At 41.2% G+C, this 19,831-nt stretch overlaps 3 protein-coding genes across 4 annotated transcripts; 2 read left to right on the forward strand and 1 right to left on the reverse strand.

The window, feature by feature from the left end:
* Nucleotides 1-8,086, forward strand: neto2b (neuropilin (NRP) and tolloid (TLL)-like 2b). Of its 2 annotated transcripts, none has more exons than XM_070972078.1 (12): nucleotides 1-363; nucleotides 2,462-2,518; nucleotides 2,718-2,876; nucleotides 3,641-3,889; nucleotides 4,094-4,141; nucleotides 4,284-4,411; nucleotides 4,992-5,093; nucleotides 5,329-5,455; nucleotides 5,782-5,895; nucleotides 6,453-6,583; nucleotides 6,683-6,775; nucleotides 6,863-8,086. In XM_070972078.1, exons 1-12 carry the CDS (start codon nucleotides 297-299, stop codon nucleotides 7,310-7,312), a joined length of 1,725 nt encoding a protein of 574 aa, XP_070828179.1. In that variant the 5' UTR covers nucleotides 1-296; the 3' UTR covers nucleotides 7,313-8,086. The 2 variants fall into 2 exon arrangements, with proteins under 2 accessions (XP_070828179.1, XP_070828180.1); XM_070972079.1 differs by having other exon boundaries at nucleotides 29-363; nucleotides 2,718-2,862; nucleotides 6,863-8,079.
* Nucleotides 8,087-9,927: 1,841 nt separating this feature from the next.
* Nucleotides 9,928-14,359, reverse strand: LOC139337416 (transmembrane protein 116). The gene is made up of 12 exons (XM_070971967.1): nucleotides 14,292-14,359; nucleotides 14,124-14,167; nucleotides 13,293-13,356; nucleotides 12,886-13,017; nucleotides 11,792-11,896; nucleotides 11,649-11,698; nucleotides 11,424-11,549; nucleotides 11,258-11,303; nucleotides 11,041-11,112; nucleotides 10,695-10,848; nucleotides 10,524-10,606; nucleotides 9,928-10,431 (listed from the first exon to the last, which is right to left on the reverse strand). Exons 1-12 carry the CDS (start codon nucleotides 14,322-14,324, stop codon nucleotides 10,276-10,278), a joined length of 1,065 nt encoding a protein of 354 aa, XP_070828068.1. The 5' UTR covers nucleotides 14,325-14,359; the 3' UTR covers nucleotides 9,928-10,275.
* A 755-nt stretch (nucleotides 14,360-15,114) lies between these two features.
* On the forward strand, nucleotides 15,115-19,831 carry LOC139337415 (ADP-ribosylation factor 4-like). The gene is made up of 6 exons (XM_070971966.1): nucleotides 15,115-15,321; nucleotides 16,196-16,276; nucleotides 16,392-16,501; nucleotides 17,529-17,600; nucleotides 18,465-18,590; nucleotides 18,698-19,831. The coding sequence occupies exons 1-6, from the start codon at nucleotides 15,255-15,257 to the stop codon at nucleotides 18,782-18,784; spliced, it is 543 nt and encodes a 180-aa protein (XP_070828067.1). The 5' UTR covers nucleotides 15,115-15,254; the 3' UTR covers nucleotides 18,785-19,831.

Consider the following 19,831-nt stretch of genomic DNA (forward strand, 5'->3'; position numbering starts at 1 on the left):
AATCTTAAAACCAAGAGCCGCCGCAGACAGATGATCCGGTTTTCTGAGAGGGCGGATCAGTCTCAGCCAGCCTGATACAGACTGCGGGAACAGCAGCGTCCTTGCGCTGGAAGACTGTGCTCATCTGACAGTTTTTGATGACGAATCAGAAGTTCATCAGCTCTTTTCTGACCCAGAAGCGTCTCTCAGCCTGACCAATGGGATTAGGATGAAAAGGTGAAAGTTGGATTTTTGGAAATCAGTGCTTCTAACGTACGCTAATCCGGACCGCTTGACCGGGCGGAGGGATGTGAGGGATGCGCACTTGGTCAAGTTTGAAATCAAAGCCCAGAAAACGGACTTCAGCTGAGAGGATGCATGTAGGTGAGTGGGACGATGCGTGTTTGCGTGATTTGAGGCGTTTGATGAAGTGCGCTTCCTTTTCTGTCCGTGTCTGAGTGAGAAATGGAAGAGAGGCGAGAGTTTCTTATCTTTGATCATTTCTTGGCGAGGTGTTGTTTTTCTTGCCAGAGTCCTGACACATTTAAGCACGCTGTGCGCAAACTTTCGATATTTTCAGGTGCAGTTTGCATGTTTCCCGCAATATGTGCACAAAACAAATCCTGTCATCGCAACGAGGCGGGATGAAAAATAGTACGTGCAGGGATTTTTACATTTCATTCCTTGAGACATCTTAAAGGACATGGAAATGTTGGTGGTTTGAGCATTTCTCTGGCGTAACGACCCGTGGTGCTGAAGTGACAGCTCCGCATTTGCGCCCTCTGCTTCGCTGGTATAAAAGTAAAGACTCATTTTGCAACAAAGTAGTGAGAATGCACATTTTCCAGAGGGGTAAACCTGTTTTCCCTCCTGCATCAGCTTGAGGTGGCTCAGTGACTGGACAGGGAGGATTTGGGCTGCTGCTGCTGCTGCTGTTGCCTCAGTTCCTCCTCCACACACAGTGGATGGTCTCTTGGGAAGTTTTTCAGTGGAATAGATTCACTGAATGAACAATTACCTGCAGTTCTTCCATGGGCTGTCATGTCAGTCAGCTGACATTGTAGAGATTGACAGTGCAGCTAAATTTCTCTGCACTTGCCTGAACTTGACATCAGTTAACTGAAGTGAATCAAAATTCTTCGTCACATGCTGCAGATGTATGCTTGAGTTTTCTCAAGGTTATCTCGTCTCATACTCTATAGATTTTACATTTTGTTGACCCTCATTTTATCGTATCGGATGGTATCATGGAATAAAGCATTTACAGGTTCATGTGAGTAGAAGTCAACCAAGTCAAATCATCAACAGCAACTGATGCAACTTTCTGTGCCGGATACAAGAACATATAAATTAGTAACGCTTGGAAAACTGGAGTGGCGTGTCCAGACTTCTTGGTTGGGGTGGGCAGTCACTTATGCAGGGGTGGAGTGATGTAGGCGCGCGCGCACACACACACACACACACACACACACACACACACACACACACACACACACACACACACACACACACACACACACACACACACACACACACACACACACACACAGCAGTAATAGCAATAGTAATAGCAGTAATTTAGAATTTCTGCTTTAATTCTGAACATTGCAGTACCTTACCATTAGTTCCATTCTTGTGTTTTAAACCTTTATTTAAAAGATAGACAATCCTACCAATCACAACGTGCCATACAAATATCATATAAAGCTGCCATACTTTATTCTTTAATTTCTCAAAAAGAAATTGTACCTCCAAAAAATAGGCTACATACAACAGAAAACAATTAAAAATACTCAAACAGTTAGTTCAAACTAAGGTTCCACCTCTCACTGGGCAGACAGCCAATCAGGACAAAAGGGTGGCCAGTCAGATTTCAGGGGTGGCTGGTGCCTCCCTAAGCCACAGCCACATACAACAGGCATACTGTACAAATGTCCACAGCGTGCATGATAAGTGCTGTTTTGTGTCTTGCAGTTTGTGAGTGGACAATCACAGCAACATGCCAACATGCCACTTTGGTGAAAACTCAAAGCAGACTTTTAGTGACCTGATGCCCTTGGGCTAGATGCTCTATGTAGGTCACATTTTATGTAATAGACACAAATGTGGCACAAGGTATTACTTCATGACACTGGGACTTTTTTGTTTACCACGAGACATCCTTACACACACACACCATGGCAGACGGCAGATTGTCAGCAGCTCCTATTCTCGTCCACTACGTTACATATAAACCTTAGACAAAAAGGGATAAAGAGGATGGGAGGAAGAGTTGAGCAAGCAGATGGTGGAAGCAGCATGTCCTTATTCTTTCCCTGTCAAGCTTTTGAACTCCCCACCCTGGCCTGTTATATACATTCAGGGATTCAGCTGAGTGCACTGAGACAACAAACACAGACACACAAATCCCGCTAAGCTCGCCTTCTTCTCTTCATTCCTTGATTGTACCCTTCTTCACATACTGCTGGCTTTTTTTTCACAGTCTGGATATTTCTCCTATTCATTGAGGAGGGATTTGCTCTGGCACAAAAGACCAAAGGTAAGACTGATATATTCACTGCATTCCTTAGATAGAGGGACTGCATTAAATAAAGACACATATTGTAATTTCAAGTCCAGAGCACCGTTTTTGCACATTTAGTTAGACAATTGCCCCTCAGGTGTCACCTGTCCTCACATTGTATCAATAAGTGCACAAATGATTCTTCATGTGTCTCTTGGCTCTCATACTCTTACAGATGGAGGTGCAGGATCAAAAGGGGTCAAACCCTCCCAGCGGCCGCAGCAATCTCGTCACTGTGGGAACTGGGTACGAAACACAGATGGCGGCACCTTTAGCTCCCCAAACTACCCGAAAACGTACCCTCCTAATAAGGAGTGCCTGTACGTACTGGAAGGTAATCAGCAACATGCACCTGAGCCTCATGAGTGAAAAAGTTGAGCTCCAATTCCAATTTTCATGACTGTTGCAGATTGTGAAATTAAACTAGGTCCGATTCTTTTGTGAGCTCTGATGGAAATCAAAGGAAGTCCGAGGAACAAAAGAATACTTGTATTTGCGATGATTAAGATGATCAAGAATGCAATCTCTTGTTGCTTTTTGCCTCTGTCTTTGGACAGTAGCATCAACATTGTTCATCATAAATTGGTGTTCGCATCACATTTAAGGATTTTGGACGGTTTTCTCTTTTTCGAACTTTTCCCACTGTAATCGTTAAAGTGCAAACAAGCTTGCAGGCAATAACTTTTCTCACAGTACATTCCTCATTATCTTGCACACCAAAGAATGCATCAAGGTTTTTTTTGTCGTGCTGTGCATCACTTTCCCTATAATTGCTCCTGGAACCCCCAAAACAGACTGGCCTACATTAACGAGATCAGCAACATAAAGAACATAAAGGGGAGAGTTTAATGATCTTTTACAAGTAAAAAGAGAATGGAACTATTTATTTGCAGCCTAACAGTGTGCAGACCTAGCAGTGATATATATATTTTGTCTTGTCCCTGAATATATTTGTCTGGATGTGCACACACTTGGTAGTTCTTTTGAAAATTGGAAAGCAGCAAATGCTTTCTCTCCACGCCGCCATTCTCTGTTCGCATTATATCCCTGAATCACCTCTGTGGCAGTAGATGTGACACAGCGCTCTGCTTCCCTCAGCCCTGCCCCGCCAGAGGATAGAGCTGCTGTTTGATGAGACCTTCTACATCGAGGCCTCATTTGAGTGTCGTTTCGACCACATCGAGGTGCGGGACGGCCCCTTCAGCTTCTCTCCACTGATCAATCGCTTCTGCGGCTCGGCCAGTCCCGGGCTCGTCCTCTCCAGCGGACGCTTCATGTGGATCCGCTTCTTCAGCGATGAAGAGCTGGAGGGGATTGGCTTCCAGGTCCAGTACAGCTTTACTGCAGGTGGTTAAAGCACAGTGGGATGCTTTATTGATCCCTGCATGGCGATTTTTTCACCATGCCATCCTGGTACTCTATGAATGTTCATATGGCCTGCTCAAATAGGGTTTTGATCAAGTGTTTCTGCAATTATTAGCCAATCAAATATCTGTACTTCCGCTTATGATCCCTCTGATCATCCGTCTGTCTCTGTGTTTTCACCCAAAGACCCTGAATTTCATCTGCATGTGGGAGGACTCTTAAACCCCATCCCAGGTAGCACACTCGCTCACCTCAGTCTACTCAGATAACTTCAGTTGTACATAGTCAGGGCGATTTCACCTCTAATATCCTTTTATCTCCTGTGTTTTCCTATTACCTGCCTCTCTGTTGCCCTTTGTCACTGTCTGTGGGTCAGAGTGTCAGTTTGAGCTGTCTGGGGCTGACGGCCTGATCCGCTCCAGTCAGGTGGAGGAGGAGTATAAAGTGAAGCCAGACCAGGCCGTGGACTGCATCTGGACTATACGAGCCCCAACAAACCACAGGGTATGGCATGTGGCATGATAAACTTTTAGTTATCTAATGCACAGAAGCAAAACGAGCTTACTTTCCTACCCTCTCCATATAAGTGAGAACTGGATCTAAGAAGAAAAGTAAAAGTACAGTTAGAAAAGTTGAGAAGGGATATAAAAACTACGTCTCCACAAAATTAAGTTGAGGAGAGGGGATGTGATTCATTTGGGTCAAAGTGAGCGCAGTGGTTGAAATGGTGAGTCTCCAGCCTGCAGTGCATTTTAATCTCCATGTCTGTTGTGACGTGTTTGCTCCCGTGCTTCATAATCATAAAGACAAATCATCAACTGCATGTCACAAAAATCCTAGATAAATCACATCCTCTGTTATTAAACATGCACTGACAGTCCATCCGCAGCTCGATGTGCACGTGAAGTATAAACATATGCACTGATAATCCAACATAAGCACACATACAGTAAAGATGGCTCAAAATGATTTGTATTTGATCCTTCAATGCAGCGATGCCTTCAAATAAGACGAGCAAAATACATGGATCTGCATGAAGAATGAACAAAATGCACAGTAATTCCCCCCTCATTGCTTCTTCCAGATTTACCTGCGATTCTTGGAATACCAGATGGAAAACTCAAATGAATGTAAGAAGAACTTTGTGGCTGTTTATGATGGCAGCAATGCTATTGAGGACTTAAAGGTAATATCATTTACACTATGTGTAAGATACAGTATATTACTCCAGACTGTAAAATGAAAGCTTCTTGATCTGATTTATTGCACATTGCATTCCACAAAAGGGTTATTCTTTTCTTTCCTTTCACACATGCATGTAATAGTTGAATCTTACATGTGTAGCAACTGCTCTACAGATCGTGGCATCAGTGAGACTACATCCAAGACTGTAAGAGAAAATGGCATGTGCTCTCTTTCAGGCCAAGTTTTGTAGTACAGTAGCTAATGACATCATGCTGGACACTGGTGTGGGAGTGGTGCGGATGTGGGCTGATGAGTCGAGCCGTCTCAGCCGTTTTCGGATGCTGTTCACCTCTTTTGCAGACCGTGAGTTTCTCCTTGAGGTCGCTCTTAACCTCTGTCATTTGTACTAATGCCCTGTTTGTTTAGCACCCTCTTGTGGTTTCTTTCAGTACTGCAGCTTAGTAGCAGTTGTAGCAAAGCATTCAAATATATACAATGTATTAAATTATGACAGAAATGCTGGGTTTCCATGTATCCTTTGGGAAAAAAGAGAAAGAGCATATTTGTTATTCAATTCAAGAACTTGCTATAAATAGGATCCCTTTTACTTGAGAATTAAAAGGAACAGATGGATTCCCTCTGTCAGCCTTTTTGCATCACATGCCGATACACCTGTGTTTGTGTTTCAGCACCTTGTGCAGGGAGTGCCTTCTTTTGCCACAGCAACATGTGCATCAACACTTCTCTTGTGTGCAACGGCATCCAAAACTGTGTCTTTCCCTGGGATGAAAGCAACTGCAAAGGTACGCCAGTTGTGCCCAAGCACATTCTATCTTTGAAAATCCCCTTTGCTGTATTTCAGTGTGTTATTATGTAGTATGATGCATGTTGTGCCGGGCTCTGTTGTGTCATATTATGAAGATATTTGCAACAGGACACTAACACAGCCCCCAGTCTCCCCCAGTTTCAATCTCAAATGTTCCATTAAGTCTTCTATGTCATTTTTAACCCTGATACCACAGAGCAGTGCACATTTCTAAATGTTGGACAGTCCAGAATATCCCTTCAAAATTTCCTCTTGGCAGGAAAACAATGATCTCATCATCCTCACTGGCTTTCAAGCTAAAATACTTGAATGCCTTTTGGTTGTTTAGTGGCTCTTGAGCACCTCAGCTGATTTGAATGGCTGTTAATCACGGCTTTGGTTCTCAGCAAAGGCTCTGAATTGCTCCTGGCATCCAAAGATACAGATTGTCCTGATGGGGGTGGCAACAAGTATATGACTGATGTACTGTCAGTGCCTCTAAATGTCCCTCATGTTTTATCTCTCTTTGTCACTCTCGACATATCCATCATCCAGAGAAAAAGAGCAAAGGTGTTTTTCACCAAATTACAAAGACTCATGGGACAGTAATCTGTGTGTCTACGGGGGTGGTGCTGCTGCTCCTCATCGTCTCCATCCTGGTGCAAGTCAAACAGCCACGAAAAAAGGTAATTAAGCCAATTCACAATGGAATTATTTTGCGTCATGTCACAAAATATTGCTGTAGAAAAAGCTAATTCATCAAGTGTGTTCATCATAATTTGAAGGTGTTGGTACGTAAGAATAACCTGTTCCCGCGGGGCGACTTCCAGGAGGTGTTTGACCCTCCACATTATGAACTCTTCACTCTCAGAGACAAGGTCGGTTTCACTGCTTTGATACATTAATAGCTGCACATGGTGGTTTTCTTTAAAAATCACAAACACAACAACATTATCCTTTTTTAGGAGATGTCTGGGGACCTTGGGGAGTTATCAGAGGAACTCCAGTCCCTGCAGGCACTCAGAAGGTCCTCATCAGGCTCACGCTGCATTCATGAACACCACTGTGGCTCCCAGGTTTCTGTCAACTCCATCAAAGCCAGTCAAGGTGCACATGGCATGGGCAGGGGATCCCTGGAGCTTCCCCCTTTCAGAGGAGACTTCCAGAGCACCTTGCCGCCCCTCAGGGATTTAAACAGCAGTCTGCGGAAGAAGAGCTGGCCTAGTATGAAACCAGGCCGAATGCAGGGCCATCACAGTATGGGAGAGAGAGCACTGGGGCGGCAGGATAGAGTGATGGAAGAGGACGAAGAGGAGGAGGAAGATGGAAGGTATGATGTGTACGTACGCAGAGCAGGAAGCCGAAGGGGGAACTTCGAAATGGCCCAGCAAAGATCCTTGTCCATGGACTTCTGAAAAGGACAGACAGTAAACACTACAGCAACAGCTTGTCAATCGGTGCCACAATTTGGTGGCAGGACTCACAATTTAACACCACAGAGTGGATGTGTCTCACTTACCTTCTTTATAATAAGAATTCATTCTAAAAAAAAGTGATCCTTGACTTGTTTTTGCTCACCACCTCCTCAGTGAGGTTGGGAAACACAGGATCTGTTACAGAGCAGTTCTCAAGGAGCTCCAGCACTGCTGACTGCTCAGACTCTCAAACAGCTGACAGGGAGCTGTTATCATATTTGTGATCAGTGTAAAGGTGAAGACAGATGTTGATGCTGTGTTTTGTTCTTGTTGTCGATGTATTTTGTTCAATACTTTCTACTGTAAAGCAAGTAGATCTAGTTCTGCAACAATGTTTTAAGAGCGTGCGTGATTATATTTTAGGCCAACTGTGGAAAAATCACTTCTCAGCCTTTGTTTCATCTCTTATTACCCGTATTAAAGAATAAATATCTACTTTTCTGCAGCTCTGGTTTAGGAAAAGCCTCATCTTGCCTTTGCTGTGGAGTTTTAACACTGGATATAAACATACCATTGGCAGTTAAGCGGTGCTGCATCACAGGAGTGAGATTCTGTATGTGCTGATCAGGAATCTTCTGAAAGGTGTGTCACACAGGTAGGCTGGTTGGAATTTCCCACATAAAGTTAACTGTAAAAGTATGATGTTGTATAATCTCATTATATAACCAATAAAAGCACCAAAGTGTTTGCTATTGGCACGCCTCATCAAGCTCTAGAAAACTTGTTTTATTTTCCTTTTTGCCAGTAGGCACTGAATGTGACTGATGGATTAGCAGGTGATAACTTGCCCAAAGCAGAGACGGCAACAAACTTTGGACCAAAGCTTGCTGATTAGCAAGGCCAATACCCAATAAAAATGGAGCAGTGTGAGTGCTAGCAATGGCCTTGACAATAGGTTGAACTGAACTGCTAATTTCTTTTACTCATAAATTAACATGTGCACAATGTACATATTTGACAGTTTGTTCTAAATGAGCTTAAGGAAATGTGCTTATGAGAAAATGTGATCACAGAAGTGTTGTTGAAATTTGCCCGAATGTGTGTTTTCATTTTCTCACACATGCACAGCTTTGTCGTCAGTGTGCCAGCCTGCGTAGATAACCTTTGAGCTGCATGACAAAACACATTTAGAAATCCAGAAAGTCATCTCTAAGCTGCAGCCTCGCAGTTTAGTCAGCAAATCTGTGGGCTTCATTCATCATATTCAGAAAATTCACTGAGCAGATGATTAATGGAGCAACTATGCGCGCACACACAGACAAACACAAGAACATGCAGGCTTGTGGCTACAGTATGGCTGCTGTTTACGCCAGTGAGCTCCATCATGCACTTTGTGTTTGATTTGTAAGAATAATTAATATGATAACATAGGATTTCCTCTGGTTGGCTGCTTTCTGCACACATAAAAATGTGACAAAAGATGATAGTGATGAATAGTATAAATGAGTCACTCGTGACGACTATGAACGGGAACAATATTTATCATATCATATTTATCATATATTTTATCAAATATATTACTGTATATTTGCTAAGTATGGCTGCTTTTTCAGTAACCCTGTGGTATGCGGTCATTATTTTATATCACATGGTATCTGTGAATAGCCAGGATATCTGGGTCACATCAGATAAAGGATTGCTTCAAGGATACTCAAATTAGGCCAGTAGTTGCAGGTGATGCAGGCTATAAGACTCTCATTGCAGTAAAAATGACCCAACCATAATAATAAAACTCAGCTTATCATCATGTAAAAGAGTTTATTATTTACTCAACTGACCATATTGAACACAATGGAGAAAAAACAGCTTTGAAGAATGTGAAAAAACATTTGTACAGGTGAGTCTGTGGCCAGAAATGGAACTGTGCACAGCCACACCTGAACATCAAGCTTACTTTACAGTACAGCAGATAAATGAGTGGCGTGTCACGTGATCACTTACATAAGCAGTAACAAGTTGGTCTTCAGTCAGCTATTAAACTCTTCAACTCAGACACACATGCTCTAACCTGAGGTTTAGGACACTCAAACACGAGAGTGCACTCATCTTTGTGTGTGTGTGTGTGTGTGTGTGTGTGTGTGTGTGTGTGTGTGTGTGTGTGTGTGTGTGTGTGTGTGTGAGAGAGAGAGAACAACCATATAGCAGAGATGCCTCATGTGTGACCTCAGTTGCACAAACACACATTCTTTCTTATGAGATAACGTGAAAAGTTCAGACACAGGCGTGACAAAGCAGAAGCTGCGTTCCCTCTCTCGTCTGCAGCGACTCAGCATTCCTCACTGTTCTCAAACACGTGTGCTCTGAGACTGAACTCTCACGTCACCACAAGTGACATGTGTCTCTGAAATAACACAATGGTGACTGCAAACTGTACACCCCTGACAGGTTTTCCATCATTCCTGTCTTGGACTACAGAGTACTGTGTGACTGTTACATAACAAGTCAATAATTAAACAACAATAAGAGCCTTATCTAACAATATAAATACACTTGACAAAACATAATGAAATAGAAATCATGCTACAGAATAATTCAATAATTCTCTATGAGACCTTTTAAATCTTAATAGAACAGTACATTAACAGGACATTTATAAATACAACACAGTTTAACAATTTATCCAGAAGCCCTTTCTGTCCCCAATAAAACCATGCTACTATACTGTGTGCCACTATGACTTTGTTGCATTCATGAAAAAATCAGCCGCTGCAATGAAAACAATGCATCAGTCGTTGCTTGTTTAAAGAGTCTTTGTGTTCATCTCTTTGTTCTATTTTCTTAAATGCTCAGTCGGCGAATGACATTTTATGTCAATAAAATGAAGTCATGAAGTGTGCAGGCGTCCAGTCAAGTCTTCCCCGGCCCCGTGTTGTTGCACAACAATGTCTCTCAATGTGTTTGAGTCAACAAGACGAGCTCCTCAGTGATTCATCAAAGAAAGCCAGGCGTTCATATGCCACCAGGGGTGTATTCTCCCCAAGAACGGCCTCGGTGAAGTTGGGCCGCCTCCAGGCGTAAACCATACTGTTCAGGAAGCCTTGTAGGGACACGCTGGCAGCCTGAAATGCACAAAAACAAAACAGGTGCTCAGACATCAGAATAAATGTTCATTTGCCCATTTGAAATCAGGCCTCGTTCCTCTGAGACTTACCTGTATCATATAAAGGCCAAACAGGCTGCTTTGTTCAACTTTTGTCCAGAGCATCAGGTTAGACAGCAGAAGGAGAACAAGAGCTACAGCAGAAAGAAACACAAGACATCAAGCTGACGTGGAGTTTAAGCTGCTAAAACCTATTAGCTTCAAATAGGTGTGCGTGTGCACCTGGGGCCCAGCAGAATAAGATGACCATCATCATATTTCTTGCTGTCGAAAACACATTTTTGAATCTCCGTCTTGAACGTCCATCTCCCTCCACAGGAAAAAGCCCCTCCTGCTCATGTCTTTCATACCACTTGCCAACCTTATAATAAATGACCTGAACCAAGAGAAAATACGAGATTACAGCCTTCTTCACACGTAAATATACTATTCAAGCTTTTAGATAGCTGCAAAATTATAAATCATAACTACATGACCATCAATGCTTAAAGCAAATACATACAAGGAAAAAGTGTAAATGAAAAGTGTCCAATTGCCTCATAGAATAATATAATTGTTTGTGACTTACAGAGCAAGAGAACATCACTGATATCACAATGAGGAAAAGAAAAACTCTGATTAACGTGTCATGGATTATCTCCTGCGAAGAAAAGAAAAAATCATGTTAGCACAAATGCACCTCACTCATCCTTTGTTTTGACTGATTAAATATAACAAATTGTTTATATAAAAGTATAAGTACAAAAAAAATACAGTAAAATTAAAGAATACTCTCTGAAACTCACAGCATCAGAGCAGGAATCGCTCCAGACATGCAGGAACAAAATACAGCTGAGAAAAAAGAGAAATCAAAAGGGGCATGAACACAGGGGAACAGACCTCTTTCCCGTCTGTAGCTTCTTTGAGCATAGAGACTTTGAAGGAAGTTAATCATGAAGGTTGTGCGCTCACCTATTGCAGAATTTGCTATCATCACCGACAAGTGTGCTCGCTGCTCTGCTAGTGGCTGGAATCAGCACAGAAGGCTTAATGAAGGGAGTGAGCACGTATACAAAGTATACTGCAATGGGGAACAACCTGTGATATGAGTGAGACATACAGAATTAAAAGAGATGTACACTCCGGTTACGATAATTAAAGATATGGTATTTAAAAAGATGCAGATAACAAACTCACCACACAATGACATATACAGGAATAGTAACTATTGTCCTTCTACACCGACTCTGTAAACCAAACAGACAGAGAGAAAGAAATGTTTGAATTAGTCCAGACTGTTTTTGCACTATTTCTAACCTACAACGCGGTGGACGCCTCACCTGTCCACCTTCATCCTCTGCAGGTCTTGCTCTCCACCCTTCGATTGCGCTCTTTGACTTCCATGCATAAACCACCACCAGCAGAAATGAAATAAAGTAAAATGTCTGCAACAGAGAGGACAAAGACACAAGGATGCAATGTGACAAAGGCATGTAACAAAATATGATTTCACAATATTTTACAGTGATGCAAAATGTGGACATATGTATCATGAAACTGAAAGATGGATCAATTGAATCTGATGAGTTGTGACTTCCCAAACTACTCATTTTTGTTTGCACACTAGGTAGTTTGTTTTCATTCACTTTTGTCCGACATAATGTGAGTGTACTATTTAATGGGTTATTTATAGTTTGTGTCTTTGTTGTTGGTTCAAATGAATACCACCCTCATTACAAAGCCCATTGGAGCCCACAGATTCTGGAGGTTGGGGTCACTCCGTTTTCACTTCCGTCAATTCAGAAATGTAAGCTGACGCTCTCATTTTTGCTTTGATTAAATATTGGACTTTTAAAAGGCTAAATATTTTCCATATCTGCACGTTGAAAGAAATCTACATTCTGGGCTGAATGAGACTGAGTGACGCTCTTTTTGTTCCTACATTACATTCTTTTCTATGTTTGTTTTATGAAAAGTCAATATCTACTGTGTCCTTAACACTTCTCGCTGTAAAATATAATGTTCTTTCAGGAAACTTTACATTGAAGTCGATGCAGAGAATAGGCTTACAACATGTGAACACTTTTAAATCTGAGCAGTTATTAGAGCAGACATACAGTTTCACCACTTTGCTTTACAGGTGCAACATAAGGAACTCAAGGTTTTGACGTGTTTTTTCCTGCTAGAGTGACGTGACAGTCCAACTGACTCAGGGGAAAATCCTGCATTGTCGAGACACTGAGAATGTGATCAGATCTCAAAAGACCCCAAAAGTACAAATACTTCAGCTGTGAAGTACCAAAATCCAAGTGGGCGTATTTACCGAAAAACGTAAACTTCATACGTGACCCCTTCCCCCACCAGGAAGCAAGCTTGTAAGTTATTCATTTTCAGGGCAAAAGGGCATAACAGAGTGAAAGTAACTGTTGCTCACCAGTGACAGCGGCAGCATGTATTGACAGATGGTAACACCGTTGTCAGTGCTAACTTTGTTCATGGCACTGGTGTACATCAGGATTAGAGCAGCCAGGAGGTCTGCGAGGGCGAGCTGCACCAGAAGGTGCACCTGCAAATAAATACATGAGCGGTAAAGGCTGCTGCTTCACTGCAGAACTGTGATATTCACAAGAAAACAAAAATCAACACACTTCCAGTCGCCTTTTTTGATTTGGCAGTGACACGGTGCAGAGCTACACCAACGTCAACAAACTGTCAATAATATAAAATGTGTAAATTCCATCAATTAACCACAACATACAGTACATGCTACCAAAAGCAGACACACAGAGAAACACACACAGGCATGCACACACACACACAGATACATGGCACCTGACTCACCTGTTCATTCAGACGCCTCCATCTCACTATGGAAACGACCAGGACAGAAAAGCTCCCAATCACACTGCAGTTAGTGATGAATTTGTGAAGCGTTAAATCCCACCATAGATGCTGGTGCTACACGATATCAGTGCTACATTCATTTTAATCACTTTCTGAACCTGCCTGTAAGGTTTCAAATGAATGAGGAACATGAAGTTGAGGATTGGTGGTAATTTGCCACCAGGTCAACACTAAATCTGAGCCATGATATGTTGCCTGAGGGTGAGGTAGACTTCTATGTCTGAAAGGCAACTTATCTCAGTCACATGTGACACTGGCATAAAAAGCTGTAAAATGACACACACTTTCAATCATAACCCTCCTGTAGGCTCCATAAAAACTAACCGGTGGGGGCATGAAGGTTTTGCTTTTGCTGTGGTCCAGCACCAGCTTGTCTTCTCTCTTAATGTCTTACTTTCTTTGGCACAGTTTAAAAAGTAGCTGTAACTGTCCTGTGAGTTACAACCCAGTGCTTAATATTACATTTTTTAGTAAGCAACTGGGTGGCAATAATACATAGAACAGAAGCTGTGAGAGCAGTGGACAATTTAAGAAAGAAAACATAAGTCCTCCTCCTGCTTCATCTTGCCTGGCTGGTATGACAAACCTCAAAACAATAGAAAACTCTCAACAATCAGAAAACTCAAATTAAAATATTATTATTGTGCTGATATCATAGACTCATTTTAAAACATGTTTATATGGAACAGTCTGACTCCTGGTGTAAATTAATAGCATTTGTCGCAGGTAAGATAAACCAAACATGAACAATATGAGGAAGCATTTTACCTGGGAGTGAGTAACACTAAGTACTCAGTAGAGAGTACATCAATCTGTGAAACAGAATTCAAACACGTTATCAGAAATGTTCCTGTTATTTTCTTGCAAAGAAGCTGTTTTCTTTTCATTCCATTATAATTAAAGGAGTCATGCACAGAGAAGTAATGCTTACTGTACCTGCACTCCACTCAGTACACCTTTCAGCTTCATGGTAAATATCCAATTGTGAGTCTATTCAAAAGTCACACTCTGCTTGGCTCAGAGCTACGACCTGCCTCCATAGCAGGCCTTTGTGAATATGTGTCTTCTTATCAAAGCACACCTCTATGGAGGTCTGTACCTTGTCACGTGCTGCTGTTTTGACTCCACCTGCTCTCAGTGTCTGCTTGACAATGCAGTACTGTTGCATGGGAATCCCCAGGTGGAATGGGGAATACCTACAGTCTTTCAAGAAATTAATCAGACAGGCAGGAACACAGTGTCACAGAGTTAATTTCCTTTTTTACATATCTACTCTCTTTTAGTTATTGGAGCCTTGTTTCCTACCAACATGACAGATGTCAGTTATCTGCCCTCCTGCCATGCTAAATGTTGATCATCTAATATCATAATTTCTCTCTAATGCATTACTTTTTGCATTGATAATCAGCAGCCATTGATACACACATACTAACTCTAAACTCACCGGATGAAGGAACCAGATCAGTCGGTTCACAGCACTCTCAGTTTATGATAATAGTCTGTTACAGAGACATCTAGTGGTAGGAATCAATAGTCCATTTTGTGACGTCAATTAAACCAAGGTTTTTGAAACAAAAAAAAAAGAAAGAAGAAGAAGAAAGAAAAGAAAGAGTCCACTGTGTTAAAGACAGTCTTCCGCTTATGGCACAAATAGATGTGTTAAATATGTATGAAAAATAAAACGTTTTTTTAAAAAATCATTGGTAACAGATGTTGTGTGTTGATAAAGTTGATTCAAACTGATGACGTCGTGGATTCCACGTTGGCCCGGACGTGGCACTCGGCAATAGTCCTGTGTGAGAATCGGAGTAGCCACATCGGTGTAAAATTGTCGTACGTTGCCTCTGCCGTGGCTAACATCAGTGCTTCTTTCGCTGGTCCACACATCCTCGGTCAGATATGGGGCTCACCATCTCGTCGGTCTTCAGCCAGCTGTTTGGCAAAAAACAAATGAGGATTTTGATGGGTGAGTGTGTTCGGCTAACGTTAGTCAGCGGCACGGCTGTTAGCTTTAGCTCCAGCTAGCTAGTTCTTGATGAGCTTTTCGTGGCAGTACGGCACTCAGACATGTTAAAGTATAGGAAATCGGGATAAAAGCGGAACCTAAACAAAACAAACAGATTTTCAATCAACTGGCGTTTGAAAAGGAAAAAAAAACATGTGAAATTATTTTTTCTTAAATGCTAGCTAACAGGTTTCGAGAAGTTTGGCTATGAAGTAACGTAATGCTAACGGAAACTTTTTTTCCGAAAACATTTTAAATGAAAGTGAAATGTTTTACATTATTGTAGCTTCATTACTTGTGACTGCCATTGCTAAGCGTTCCTCTTACCGAATATCCTTAATTACGTCTTAACAGTATCTTGTGATAAAATTGCCTTTTATTCATATTGTATCAGAAATGCATCCTTTTCATCAGCTAATAAAACGAGTTAGACGTTAACTCTTTCTGACTTCTGCTGTCCGGTTGACTTGTTATTGGGTAACTAACTCCTAATGGTGTTTGATGGGTAAAAGTGTAAAAGTTCGGCCTGTTTCCAGCTAGTCAGAGATGATAGAGAGGGATGTGTGCTCCATTATTTATGTTGATATTAAGATCAGCTCTAAAATTTGTGGCTTGTTTTTCCCTCATGCTAATCGGTGAAAATGGCTCACCACATACGATTACCTTTGTGTAGTCACGTGTACTTTGTTATTGCATGTCCTCTGTTGTCTCATGATTAGATCTTCAGGAAAATGCCTGTTGTGCAGTTTTGCAGCAGGTTTTTATCTATAGCTCAAACTTCTGACCTCTCCTTATATATATATACAGTGATTTTAATCACGCTTTGTCTCTATAGTTGGGCTGGATGCTGCCGGAAAAACGACTATCTTGTACAAATTGAAGCTTGGAGAAATTGTAACCACCATCCCAACCATCGGTAAGAGATCCACTAACCCTTACTTTAATGTTCAGTAATGGTACTTTTGATTATTGTGTTGGAATTTTTTGTTTCGTGCCACTTAAGATCTGTCCCTTCAATTTCTCCCGTCAAGGTTTCAATGTGGAGACAGTAGAATACAAAAATATCAGTTTCACTGTATGGGACGTGGGTGGCCAGGACAAGATCAGACCCCTCTGGAGACATTACTTCCAGAACACACAGGTATGAATGGGACTACCTCAGAGCTGTGGGACAGCTTCGGGTTTCATATCCCAAAGCTAAGCCCATGTTCAGTGTAATAAGTGCAGCAGTCATAGTTTGCAGCTTTCAAAAACGTCTACTCAGATAAGCAAGTAAAGCTGTTTGAATACAGTACTTGATGAACAGATCTCATGTCGTCTGAGTATTCACTGATGCAGCTTCACCAAGGGGACTGGAATGATGCCAAATTGGCCACAGTTTCCACTGAACATCATTTTAATTCATGTTTCAAGTTTGGTTAAAGATATATTTTCCTCTGGTCACAGGTTTGCTGTTGGTAAAAGTAGATGAATTAAATACTCACATTTGCAAATACGTACTTTGTACTCTTTCATGTAGTCTGCTACTGTTGATTGAATAAAAGAATACAATTGTTGCAGTGACCCACATCAGTCCTGCATCAGCCGAGATACAGATTTATAATTTCTGAAAAATGTGTAACTTCGTATCCTAAAATGTCATCATAAAGACTTCTTCTCTCCCAAACAGTTTTCTAGTTGCTCAATTTTGGATCATATTTAATAATAGGAAGTTTCTGAGGGTCTTTGTACTCTACATAACCATGTTTTAATCTCTGTTCATTCATTTCCTAAAACTAAATATAGCTTCCTCTAAAGATTATTTGCATGATGCATTTTTAATGTATTTACATATTATTTTCACAACTAATCAATCAATTGTTTCATTGACATCTTCAAATGTCCAGACCCAAAGATAGCCAGTTTACAGTCAGAGAAGATGTATGAAAGCAGCAAATATCCAGACTGGAGATGCTGCAACCCAGAGGATTTTTTTCTTAAAAAAAAAAAAAAGAAAAGACAAAAAAAATGCACAAAACGATTAACTGATTTTCAGAATAGCTGCCTTTTGATTTTCTCAACAAATGGAATATTTGACTAATCATGGCAAAAATTCTGAAAAGAGAACTTTAACCACTTCAGTGCTTGATTTTTTTTTTGTTTGTTTGTTTGTTTGTATTTCCATGTAGGGCCTCATCTTTGTAGTGGACAGTAATGACAGAGAAAGAGTGGAGGAGTCTTCCGAAGAGCTTTCGAAGATGGTAGGTATTTACTAACTTCAACCCTGAAGGGACTGTAATGCAAGAAAGTGATTTCTGTGCAGCATGACATGCTGAGTGGCTGTCTGTGACTTAGAGCTGTCTCATAATGTGACCTTGTCAATCAGGACCAATAATATTGTTGCTCCTCAAATGTGGATTTGCATCATGTCCTTAGTTTTAAACTAAAATGTAACGTTCTGTAGGCATTATTTATGTCGTAGAACACAGTATCATCTACACTGGATGACCATCCTTCACACCACTGGGATCTGTATATAGTCAGAACCTGTGTCTGTTGGTTAATGCCTTCAGGAAATAACAGTTTGTCAATATATGCACAAAACACAGGATCTGTATACATCTGCATTGTGTTGTTAATCCATTAATTTAATCCTTGTATTATAATTACCTCGTGTTACTGAACTGAGATTTTGGTGACTCATCAACTTCTTGATGAGTCAACAAAATAGTCTGGTGTACACCCAATGAAATGCCACCAGGGCTCAAATTTAATGATAGCATTGCATTTTTGAATTTTTGTACACGGCTCACATTGTTTGTCATTATTTTAACTTGCCATTACGTCACATGCCTTTTTAGTTTTAACTATGAAGTGTTGTGAGCCAGTTGGCATTGACCCTCAGAGTTAAGTTTTGTCCTTTTTTAGTAAAATATGAGCAAACTGTTTTGTTTAACCATGGCTTCTTGAAACGTCAGGGGTTTTCAATCAATCATTTGCGTTTTTGCACCATATATTCTGACTGCATTTCTGTCCAGTTCATGTTTCAGTGTTTTGTAAAAATCAGTAAGACCTCTTGAGAAATGATTGTATTTTTATTTTATTTCTGTTTTCTGCCCATTTAGTTGATGGAGGATGAGTTGAAAGATGCAGTGTTGCTGGTGTTTGCTAACAAACAGGACCTTCCCAATGCCTTATCAGTCAGTGAGCTCACAGAGAGACTCGGCCTAAACACCCTCCGCAACAAAACTGTAAGTGATCAAAGTAGACACGTGTTCCTTACACCTGCAGGAAGATTCAAAGCTGTAAGCATGTGCATTCATCTCTAACTTCCACCATATAATCTGTGACCCTACAGTGGAGCATACAGCAAACCTGCGCCACCCAGGGCACTGGGCTGTATGAAGGACTTGACTGGCTATCCACTGAGTTATCCAAGAACTAATGAGGGATCAGCTGGACAGATGACCGAGAGAGCGAGAGAGAGAGAGAGAGAGAGAGACTCAACACCCCAGGACAGGAGAGACATTCGATCCAGCACCAATGTTCACAAAAAGGACAAGGCTGGTGGACAATATAATCATCTTTGGGAAATTTTAATATCTCATATTTTTTCTTTTATCATCAGTACTATTACCTTATTATCTCTTGACATAGTCTCTATTTTTCTCTTTTTATTCCCAAACTCTGACACGGCAACAGGTTGTATTTCCACATTCAGTTGCATGATGAGCAAATGGCCTGTTGGGAAATTTCATGGAAACAATGAATAGAGTAATGGGAATTGTTTTTCCACTTGACATCTTGGCTTCTGTCTAGGTCGCATTTGTAGTAATGAACCACTTGTATAATTGTTGGACTCGCTTATCGCCGTTGTCGAGCTTAGGTTGGGGGGTATGATAATACAACCTTTGAGCTTTGGTGGAGGACACCTTGTCGGCTGCCACAAGCTGTCCATCTCCCCAACCATTTGTGGATATTTGACTCCCTTGCAGAACTGACCCTTTGCTCTTCACTGCTATGTCCTCAATCTCATACCAACTCATTTCTGGAGAGGCCTGTGGCCCGAAGAATGAGATGGATGAGGATTGTGGTGATTTCACAGGTAGATTTTGTTAGTGGTGTGGAACCGTGTGGCCTCCCAGTAAATGGATCCAAAAAGGAATGTTGTGCCTTCTGGTCCCTCTTTTTTTTTTTTTTTTACAGATCAGATTAATCCTTTCCTTATCTTGTTCTAAGACCTTCCCTCCTCAGATGCTTCAGTGAATCCTTTGCTTTTGAAAGACAAAATAATGCAACAACACACTTCCTTTTCCGTTGCAGTGTATGCTGTGGTGCAGCAGAACCACACCAGTGATTGCTTCTCTGCAACTTGACTTCACTATTAACCGAGATTTTATCCTGTTTGAACATTTAAGAATTTGTGCCCACTCCTCTTCCTTCCCTTTTTCAATAGCTACACAAAAAGGATTTAATAAAAGTTTCAGTTCTA

Source organism: Chaetodon trifascialis, chromosome 10 (assembly GCF_039877785.1).
Source record: "Chaetodon trifascialis isolate fChaTrf1 chromosome 10, fChaTrf1.hap1, whole genome shotgun sequence".
NCBI classification, from domain to species: Eukaryota; Metazoa; Chordata; class Actinopteri; order Chaetodontiformes; family Chaetodontidae; genus Chaetodon; species Chaetodon trifascialis.

What these genes read in the sequence shown, in the direction of transcription:
- neto2b (XM_070972078.1), top strand. Translation starts at nt 297, where the DNA reads ATGCGCACTTGGTCAAGTTTGAAATCAAAGCCCAGAAAACGGACTTCA. An exon ending in AGCTGAGAGGATGCATGTAG is followed by an intron (nt 364 to 2,461) that starts GTGAGTGGGACG and finishes TTTTTTTCACAG; the next exon opens with TCTGGATATTTCTCCTATTC. An exon ending in TCTTCACTCTCAGAGACAAG is followed by an intron (nt 6,776 to 6,862) that starts GTCGGTTTCACT and finishes ATCCTTTTTTAG; the next exon opens with GAGATGTCTGGGGACCTTGG.
- LOC139337415 (XM_070971966.1), top strand. Translation starts at nt 15,255, where the DNA reads ATGGGGCTCACCATCTCGTCGGTCTTCAGCCAGCTGTTTGGCAAAAAA. An exon ending in AACCACCATCCCAACCATCG is followed by an intron (nt 16,277 to 16,391) that starts GTAAGAGATCCA and finishes TCTCCCGTCAAG; the next exon opens with GTTTCAATGTGGAGACAGTA. An exon ending in ATTACTTCCAGAACACACAG is followed by an intron (nt 16,502 to 17,528) that starts GTATGAATGGGA and finishes ATTTCCATGTAG; the next exon opens with GGCCTCATCTTTGTAGTGGA.
- LOC139337416 (XM_070971967.1), bottom strand. Translation starts at nt 14,324, where the DNA reads ATGAAGCTGAAAGGTGTACTGAGTGGAGTGCAG. An exon ending in GGAGGCGTCTGAATGAACAG is followed by an intron (nt 13,018 to 13,292) that starts GTGAGTCAGGTG and finishes ATTTATTTGCAG; the next exon opens with GTGCACCTTCTGGTGCAGCT. An exon ending in CTTATTCTGCTGGGCCCCAG is followed by an intron (nt 10,607 to 10,694) that starts GTGCACACGCAC and finishes TTTCTGCTGTAG; the next exon opens with CTCTTGTTCTCCTTCTGCTG.